The sequence below is a fragment of the Pygoscelis adeliae genome, unplaced genomic scaffold, assembly GCF_000699105.1.
Source record: "Pygoscelis adeliae isolate BGI_AS28 unplaced genomic scaffold, ASM69910v1 Scaffold374, whole genome shotgun sequence".
NCBI lineage: Eukaryota > Metazoa > Chordata > Aves > Sphenisciformes > Spheniscidae > Pygoscelis > Pygoscelis adeliae.
In genome coordinates, this window is record NW_008824653.1 from 560,044 (window position 1) to 570,236 (window position 10,193).

At 36.1% G+C, this 10,193-nt stretch overlaps 1 protein-coding gene across 1 annotated transcript in view; it reads left to right on the forward strand.

Moving 5' to 3' along the window:
- The window catches only part of AK7 (adenylate kinase 7), a 32,451-nt gene that overhangs the window by 1,337 nt on the left and 20,921 nt on the right, over positions 1-10,193 (forward strand). The window contains exons 2-8 of the mRNA XM_009322553.1: positions 475-654; positions 1,803-1,911; positions 2,942-3,036; positions 3,806-3,916; positions 7,696-7,779; positions 8,361-8,449; positions 8,978-9,068. Coding sequence (XP_009320828.1) covers positions 475-654; positions 1,803-1,911; positions 2,942-3,036; positions 3,806-3,916; positions 7,696-7,779; positions 8,361-8,449; positions 8,978-9,068 — 759 coding nt within the window. The remainder of the gene's footprint in view (positions 1-474; positions 655-1,802; positions 1,912-2,941; positions 3,037-3,805; positions 3,917-7,695; positions 7,780-8,360; positions 8,450-8,977; positions 9,069-10,193) is intronic.

Here is a 10,193-nt window from a genome sequence, read left to right on the forward strand (position 1 = left end):
TCGGCCGAGCGGGAAGCCAGCCGGGTAGCTGGGGTCACCTAAAAGAGCTGCTGAGGAGAGGGACTGGGGGCAAGAAGGGATTAAGATAGGAAGGAGAAAAAATGAGTTAGGAGCAGGAGGTGTGGATAGAGCAGGACCGGAGACCTCAGGCAACAGCTGATCACTGTGGAGAGAGAGAACATCTCTCTGAGGTAACGCCTGCCTGAGAGGAGCCAGGTTGCAGAGAAGAGGCATCTAGGGACTCACCAGCACCTTCGACTTTGAGGTGTAGAATACAAGCCAAGACAAAACATTACAGCTGAGGTTGAGGAGACCATAACGTTTTCCCGTTCAAGGGAAAGCTGTGTTCTGAGCTACGTTACCTACAACAGGATCAGGGCTAGTCAACAGAGTGTTGGTGTCTTCCCAAGATCAGAGAAGCTGTGTAGGATTCAATATATATTTGCATACAAATGTGTGTCTTGTATATTGCAGTATTTATCCAGATGTGTTGTTGGGGCATCGCTTGAAAGCACAGAAGAAGAGGAGGAGGAAGATGAAAATAATTCAGCTGCTGAAGTTTCTAGTAGGCCAAAGGAGGGAGTCTACCAAGTAGTGGGTACCCTTTCTAAACCAGAGAGTACTAAACCATGTTTTGCAGAGGAAACATATGCAGTAAGTAAGAGTCTTATTTCAGGTTGCCATTAGACAACATTAGAAAGTTGTAAATGTAAAATTTACGTACACAATGTAAAATGACCTGCATTAATAAAATGGTCTTTTGTTGCCACTGGAAGCTGTATACATATATTTTATTCCTTCTGCTTCCTGCATGCTGTTGTCTCCTCTCTGCTAGGTCTGATACAGCAAATAGTAAAAGGAAGGAACTCAGTCTCACAATAGGTTTTTAAAAAAAAATAGTTATGGACAGGATATCATCTACCCTGACGATCCACAGGTCTGCTTTGTTTTTCCCTCAAAACACACACCTCAAGTATCTCTCTTGTCTCCTCTCTCTTTTATCACCATTTTAAAGGTAGTGGTGCTGCAATCAAACTTACTGTCGCCCTTCTTAGCTGTTCACTGAAATCACAGCTTTCACTAGCAGTTAATTATTCTGAATACCTACATCTTTGTATAAAGATATGTCCAGAGTTTAGTTAACCAAAGGAGGCTTGCTTTTAAGAATATGATTGCTTATTGCTTGGTTTACTTTTCTGAAATTAAAATTGCCTCTGTCTCAAATTGATTATCCAGAATCCCTTCAAACATTTGAAAATTTTGATAGAAACATCTGTACAGCTGAGCTGTTCAATCAGAAAATTATGGGTGGCAGTGTTTAATGTTAATCACTGCTCTTGCCCAAAGTGTTTGTTGGACTTGCTCAAGTGATGCAGACAATCTGCATTTAACAAAAATGACAGGATGTTATTTTGCAAGGAAACAGACATTTTTTATGTCTTCTCCATTCTCCCAGCTGATCCTTGTTTAAAATACCTATAAAAGTCATAGATATTTTTTTTGGTACTCACAATTGCACTGAAAATATGAATCCTAAAATACCACTAAAAGTTGTGCGTCTTTTTGAACTACATTAATGTGTGCTGTAAATTAGAAATTTCAGCACTTAATTACATTTAGTCACCTTACTTGTATCTGACAGATAAAGTTTGATGTCAATCTTTTGAATTATTCTAACATCGTAGCGTTAGAAAACTGCATTCTATCAGTAAGTTAAACTTGCAAAGAAAAGGAATTCTTGAAAGTTTTTCCTGCTTTTTTTTTTTTTTTTAAATGACAGATTCTAACTATTTTTTCCCCAGGTCTCTTCTCAAAAAGAGCTCCTAAGTCACTTGCTTGAATGTGAGATTGTTGTATATAATATCACTGAGGATGCAAATCAAATTGAGGAAGCAACATGGGCTGCTTCTGGTTAGTATACCTATCAGCTGAACAGAAAATTGGTTGCTCTACAGCCATCAAAATTTACCATAAATATATAATGAAATTATCTGGGATTTACCATAAATGTATAATGAAATTATCTGGGATTTATAGTTTACTGTAATATCAAACTGGCTTCCTTGATGGAGAAATGCTGCATGAATTGTTCAATTAATTAGCAAGGGACCATGGAATGCACTCTAGCACTTATAAGCTAGAGAAGCTGTCATGGAATGGTCCAACACTTTAAATGACATATCTGTGTAAGCAGTTACTTCCCTAAATACCTATCAACCGTCATCTTACCTATTTGCATTGGGAGGTGGGTAGCAAATTTGCTCCTGTGATACTCAAATAATGTTTCAATATTTTAAATATATTTTGACTTAAAAGTCCAATAAAAAAATACTGCTAGCAGTGTTTCTGAAACTTTCTCCTGATTGTTATATCCAAATCCTAATGGGCATCTGGAATCTTTTTATGGTGACAGTGCAATATTGTTCTTTATATGATAGTTAAACTAAATTATGCTTTCCTGTTTATAGTATAAATACTCGGATAACTTCATAAGTTTTAGAGGACTCAAGAAAACCCACATTTAATTATTTTGCTCTAAATTAAAATAAGGAAGCTTTACTTGAATTCTGTAGATTTTCTGTTTCAGTAATGAAAAAACCTACACTTTTATTTTCTTTCAGTATCTCAGCAGTCAATAAAGATGAATCATTTCCTAGTATAGATCGTTTCTTTTTTTTTCCCCCATGATATGTAGGTCTATGGAGATTATGTTGATTCCCAATAATTTGATTCTTTATTACCATTATTTGTCTATTTGTTTTCTTTCATGATTTATTATCTTCCTTTTATACCAACCCAAATAAAGAGTATTTGCTTAAAAATACATATCACGTAGAACGTTGTGGTATAAATGTCTATACAGGACCTTTACATAAAAGCAGAAATACACTTTGAGTAATACAGTTTACAATAAATTATATCCTTTGCTTTCATTTAACAGCCCTACATATGGAAATAGAGCATTTTGCAACACCGAAGTTATTCATCCTCATTTCAACAATAATGAGCTGGGCAAAAAGCAAACCCCCTGACCCTGTAAGTAATGTGAAAACTTTTTTTTTTTAACTGAATATGTAATGGAAAATATTCCTTAAATGCAATTAAACAAAGTATTTCAGTATGTACTTCAACAATAGCTAATAAAGTTAGTGTCAGCAAGTGTGTTTTTTCTCATAATCTTTTCACCCTGAACCACTGCTTGCTACCAAAATTGTTAAATTTATTCCACTGGACAGAGAAGTTTAGGCGCTGGGCCACAATGATACAGGCAGACATTAGGGACTGCTTGGACAAGAGGTAAGACCTATGCTAACCACAATATGCACTGTCCTTCAGTCATAAAAAAATCCCATATTTACTACATATTAAATGAAATACATATTTAAATCAGTGTATAGATAGATACATCTTTGTATCTATATATGTTAAGTGTTGTCAGGAACCATGTGGGATGCTTTGAGCATGCTATTGCAACTCTCAAATTTAGTCTTACAGAAATTGTGCACATTAATGTTATCTGTAGCAGTTGTCAGAGTTTTTCAAGCTTGTGTAATGCTATATATAATAAAAATTCATGGTTTTTTAAATATAAAACGTAGTTAGAAGTCTTTTGCTGTGAAAATTGAAATTGAACTATTGACATTTTGAAAATATTGAACCTCAAGTATCAGAATCAGAAGTTTTAAGAATTTCAAGTTAAAACAGATTTTAAAAATATTTTTAAAGAACTTATTTTAACCATCCAGGCCTTTAAAAATTGTTCTGTTTTAAGACATGTATCAGAGTCACATTTTTTCCTTCATAGGAAGATCCTGAGATTCCTTTTACTGATGAAGATTATCGCAGAAGAAAATCTCATCCTAACTTCATGGATCACATAAATGCTGAAAAACTCATTCTCAAACTTGGGAAAACTGTATGTAAAGAACATTTTTATAAAAATAGGTTGTTTGGTCTTCTTACTTAGAGCATTATCTTAGTAATGGAAATTACCAACAATTTGAATAAATTTTAAGAGTGTGTTATTCTCTTGATAAATATGGATAACATCAATTATTAATAAAATATCAAGTATAGTGAAGACTATAATGTTGTTTGAAACACAAGCGTCTGCATAATACAAATCCCAAATTCTGTCTGTTTTCCTTAGGTAGTGAGTAAATCATGCCTATCTCGTTTAAAAAAATATATTGTTTCATTGGTTGTATCAGAGAGAATTAAAGCTGAGGCCCGTGTGGGGAAAGACTTGAGGATGAAAGAATGTAGAGGAAAGGGACATTAGTGTAGTTTTAAAGAAAAGCAGCACCTTTAGATATTAGCAAGCTATGTTAATACTGTGTCTCGTTTAAATACTTAGAAGATGTTCTGGCCACACCTAGCATGTTCCTGGATAGTTTGTGCTCTTGGAGCAGAGGGCTTGTTGACTTTTATTCCACCCTATAATTCACTTTAAAATCATGGCCATAGAGCTGACCCAGAATAACTAGAATATATGTTCTCACTTTATATGTCTTTTAAAATCACTTCCTTCAGCTTTATTTTGACCTGATTAGATTATTAGTCTTATTAGAGAACAGACCATGCCTCTCTCTGTATTTTATAGCTATTATTAAATAAATACCAACAGTGGCTCAGATCGTGCTTCACAACTCGGGAAAATTGATGCTGTTGTCATTAGAGATGGAGTACTGTGGAGGTTAGGAAAGAGAACTGGAAGACAATGAAATACACTGTATGATGACGGTGTCATTTGGTCATTCTCTTTGCGCGTTAGCAGTCTCCCATAATAAATGTAATTGTGTCCATTGCAGAAATTTATCAGGCTGATTATAGAGGGGGGAAAAAACCTTTACTCTGATTTGAGTGTACACTTGTCATCTTACGCCCAGCTTAGAAAATAGCACTAGAAATTATATTCTATTCTGACATGGGTTTTATAGTACAGAATGCCAGTAAAATTTGGTTTACAGCTAGAAAAATCAGTGGTAAATTGTTCTTTCTTTTACTGTGCTAACATGGAGTTATTCTATAAGACTATGGGATAACTTTCATACTTGCTATGTTAGAAACATGAAGATTGTAAACAGTGTCCACCAAACCTCGCAATAACTTCTGCCACCAGTAACACCCAGATGAACTATTGACTCAATTTTTCTGACTAGTCCAAAGCACTGAGTCACTACCTAACAAAGGTGTTAATATAATTAGCTTCTAAATGCTTGCCAGGCTGAATGTCTGTTGAGAAGACAGTGGAACAATATGTAGCAGTACACGATAAAGCAACTTGAATATTTTCAATATATATACCTCTTGTAGGCATTTCAAAAGGAGCCCTTTTCCTCCAGAACTCCAGAGGCGGCTTCAATGGGTATCATTGCCCCGTGTAGTTTCTGTCAGCACTTTGGAACAGGAAGGCTCCAAAGCATCTGTTCTTCCCAGCAGATCAACATTAGCTTCCTGTGATGGCTGGAGACTTCTGGATTACAGTTTTTACTCATTTCTAAATTCAGTGGCATCTGTGGAATGTGCCATCTGTGAAAGAAATGACAGTGTAACCACTCTTCTTCAAAGAGCTCATCACGAGATACTAGGATTCAACAGCCGTGTCAGTCATGTAGAGAAGATCTTGCACTTAAGAACAGAAGGGTTTCTTAGCCTTCATATCTGTTCAGAGTGCAATTTAATGGCTGTTGTTGCTTAAAGCAAGATTTCACTCCTCTGAGTTAGTGTATCTCCCACTTATATTTTGCTTAAAATTCAGCAAGAGTTGTGAGCTAGAAGTCTTTGCTTTTGACCACTAGCAATTTTTTACCTTTACCTTTGTGGCAAGGCATTCGGGCTGTGTAGCTTTTCTCAGAGAGAAGTCGCTGACTCTGGGATCCTGCCAAATTCAAAATCCTTGGAGAAATACCTGCCTACGACAGACAGAGGAGCTCTTCATCTCCCAGCTCTGTTCTCAGTGGCATCACAGTTCGTGAAACCATTAATTTAGACCTGTTTCTCACTTCAAGCATTTCATTAGAATCAAACAAACAAACAAGTGTAAACCAACCAAAGCCTAGAACTGATTATAATAGCTAGAACGTGACATCTAGTGGCTTTAATGAATATTGCACAGGAACGTGAAGGTCTTCACCCGTGACTAAACATGCTGTGTGTAACTGGAGCTTGCCTAATAATTGTCTTTTTTTTTATATTAAGTATATCCAAGTCATCTCAAGTAGTGCGTTCTCATATGTGTGACTTGTGACACTAAACATATTTTTAGAGGACTTGAAGCTGTTTCAGAGGTTTGTATTTCAGTGAAGTATAGCACTCGGTGCCAAACTGTGGCTTGCCTCCACAAGTGGCTACTGCGGAAGCTACTGCAAGGTAAATGGAAGAAAATTCTGTGTTACGTTCTTCTTAAGGGAGACGAGAAATAGCACCTCCTGTGCTTTCACAAGAGACAGGTTTTTCCTGCTGGGAGACGGAAATTACAGCATGTCTTCTCCTGGGGCATGTTTGCAGTCTGCCCAGAGCAATCCTGCGAGCTGCTGCTCTTAGGGTATAAACAGTTTCTACGACGGCACTACCCAAGCAAACTAAGTGTGGGAGCTCTTATGCTATCTGTAATGTCTTCTAATTTTAATGTTTCTTGTGATTACTAACCAGCTGTTGCATTCAACTGAGCTGAGATAGTCTTTATTACAAAGTTTTATTTTGTAAGTAGAGAGGTAAAACACATACACAGATACAAATACACTGATGTTATTACTTGTCGTCCCTTTATATGACGCTTTGCTTATATAATCAAAGATTGGCTAACAGTGTTCTTAGTTTTATGTTTTTGAAATATTATAAAGATGATAACAAAAGATGCATTTTTTCATTTAAAAAAAGTAGATCCCAAATCTGGGCATTTATTCCCTCTGCTGGTAAATGCAGGTTCTTTTATGTAGTGTTATGTAGATATATAATGTCTAGGATCTTTACAACATGAGAATTATTTAACAATTTTGTTTCACCTTAAAAATTTTAAAGTGACTGGTCCTAATTTAAAAGATTTTCTTGAAAGTTTTTCTCCTTAAGATGATTTTAAAATCTTTTTTTCTTTGTATAACCATCCTCAACACTGATCCAAGCAGTAACTTTTTACATAAACAGGCAGCCACGTCAGGCAAATTTATGGCATTATGCAATAATGGTCAGCAAAAAATATGTGGGTTGATCGTGATGTGTGGTTAGGAAAACATTTAGATAGTTCACAGATTTTTTTTTTTTTTATTGTATATCAAAATGAAAGTACAGCAATTGTATAACCATTGATCCAGCATTTCCCACTTCTTTAGGCAGTGAAATGAAAATATAATGCAATTAAAAAACAGCTTCAATGAATTTCAGAGTTATTTTTCTTGGAAATAGAAAGTTAAAACATGAGTTATCCTGTTCACTTCATTGATTTACATAACTTACTTCCAATTTTTTTACCTCTTAAAATTTTTTTAGAATTTCAGTTCAAATGTAGACAGGTCAATTCTGATTGAGCAATGCTTTTTTGAAGGAAATATTAGCAATATGACTTATGAAACTACAGGATATGCAATAATTGATCTAGCTACAAATTTTAGGTGATATGATTTACACACTTTGTATTTTCAGGTTAAGCCACTACCATATTTTTACGAAAACTTTCTTGTTGATTTTACTTCACAGAACAAACACAAATTTTCAACTTATGTTGTTGCCTCAGGACTTCAATATGGAGCTGGGGAAGGAGTCTTGCACTACTTTTTTAAGGTAGACATCCAGCTATTTTTGAAGGTTCATTTAATTTCTAGGGGCAAACCACACTGGAATTGAATGCATTTTTAGTAGCTTTGGTATCATAAGCTTAATGCTTTTGTGAACAAAACTGATTATTTGATCCCTTTGAAATGTTTTAGCTACAGTGGAAGTGTTTTCCACTTTTTTGGCTCTGTATGTTTTTTAGTTTTTTCCATCATTTTTGAACAGTATCTCCATATGTACTTTACAGTGGGAACGTGTCTGTCATATCAATGGAATCAGGAAAAATGTCTGTCTTCTCAACATTATATTCTCTTTTTTTTTCCAAGCATTTATTTTATTTGGGGTACAAAATAACATTTGTCAAGATCAAAGAGTATTCTTTAAAAAAAAAAAAAGTTTATTGTTTTTTGTAGGCTGCCAGTCAGTATTTCTCAAGAATTGTTTCCTTTACTGCAGTTCCATTAATCATTCAAGAAATTGAACTTTAAATCCTGAACATATAGATTTGCCTAGTAAACAAGTGCTCCTTTTTTAGCTCTAGTTAAAAGTAACCTTTTTCTCCTCACTTCATTCTCTATTTGTATTTTCAGATAGGTTGGCTTAGTGAGACTCCTACAATACCTGTTTTTGGAGATGGAAACAATTTTATTCCAACTATTCATGTTCTTGATTTAGCAGCGTAAGTAAAAAAAAAATCCCCCTGGACAATAATTGATACTTAGCTAGATAACAAATCCAAATCTACTGGTGAGTACTGAGGCTTTTAAATTGGGGTGGGTGGGTTTAAGCCCTTTGGCCCTTCTTACTGAGTCAAACAAAAGACTTCCGCTTCTTTAGTACTAGATACGCATTCTGGAAACCTTATCTGACTGTTGCACTGGTGCTATGCTTTTAAGAAATTACTAGCAATGCTCAATCTAGAGTGAGATACCAGTTAACTGGCACAGAACTGGAAATGGATCATGGACTCTGCAGCAGGCTAAGTTAATACCTTCTACAGATGTTGCTTTTTCTCCTTTGAATTTCTTTCCAAATAAAATATCTAGTTGTGCTTCTTTATTAAGGAAAATATATATGAAAATATCATGCTCTGAAAAGTTCTGCAAGATTTTACAAACTCTTTGTATTGTTTCTGAAGTGCATTTAACAACAAAAGCCCAGTATGCTTCTCTAACTACCGTCCCTGACTATACTTTCTATGTTTCAGAGTGTTACAAAATATAGCAGACCACAGGCCAAGGTTTCACTATATCCTTGCAGTAGATGTATCTATGCACACTCTTCAAGAATTAATAAAGGTAAGAGATTTGATTATTTTCTTTTCAGATATCTTTAAGATTTTAAAGGCTATTCTAGGTCTTCCTGAATTATCTTGTGTAGTAAATGACATAGAAAATTATTTTGAAATCCTCCAAGACTTCTGTCCTTTGAACAAAATACATTACTTGGACCTGATTTTGCAGAACTAACTTTGGCAGTATTACCATTAACTTAAGTAGAAATTTTACCTAAGAAAGTTCTAGTGAACTGTTATGGGATTCACAGTACTGTAATTAGATACTCAAAGTCTTTAAGATGTTTTTCGCTTCATTTTGTAGGAAGATATCTTGTTTTTCCAAGCATTTTGAAATGAAGTCTGGAAATAGTCTTGACGACACTGCTGAACTATACACTGATAGTGAGAGTCAACTAATACAATGTAATAGGAGACTTGCTCATGTAGATTGAACAAATGTTACACAAGGACCAAACAGAACAGCCCAATATTTTTGGTTGTGTCAAAGAGTGTTTCATGGAACAGTGTGTTAGGGAGCTCACAACAAAATGCAACCTTTGTTTTGGTTCAGATAACACCTCAGATTCCCTCACCTTCCCGGTTGCCCTTACAGAACAGATACAGGGCCCTGGAACTTGAGGGCCAGGCAAATGAGGATGTAGACGAAGGTCCATCCAGGAGGTTGCCTAGGGTGAAGCAGTCAGCCCCACGCATTATGACTGCCTCTGCTAAGAAAAAAAGGAGGGTAATTGTCATAGGCGATTCCCTTCTGAGGGGAACAGAGGGCCCAATATGCCGACCGGACCCATCCCACAGGGAAGTCTGCTGCCTCCCTGGGGCCCGGGTCAGAGACATTACTAGGAAACTCCCTGGTCTGGTACGGCCTTCGGACTACTACCCACTGTTGGTTATACAGGCTGGCAGTGATGAGGTTCCAGAGAGAAGTCCTGAAGCGATCAAAAGGGACTTCAGGGCACTGGGGTGACTGTTTGAAGGATCAGGAGCACAGGTAGTGTTTTCCTCAGTCCCTACAATGTGGCAGGGAAGAATACTGAAAGGAACAGGAAAACACACCTGATCAACACGTGGCTCAGGGGCTGGTGCCATTGGAGGAATTTTGGCTTTTTTGATCATGGGGAGGTTTACA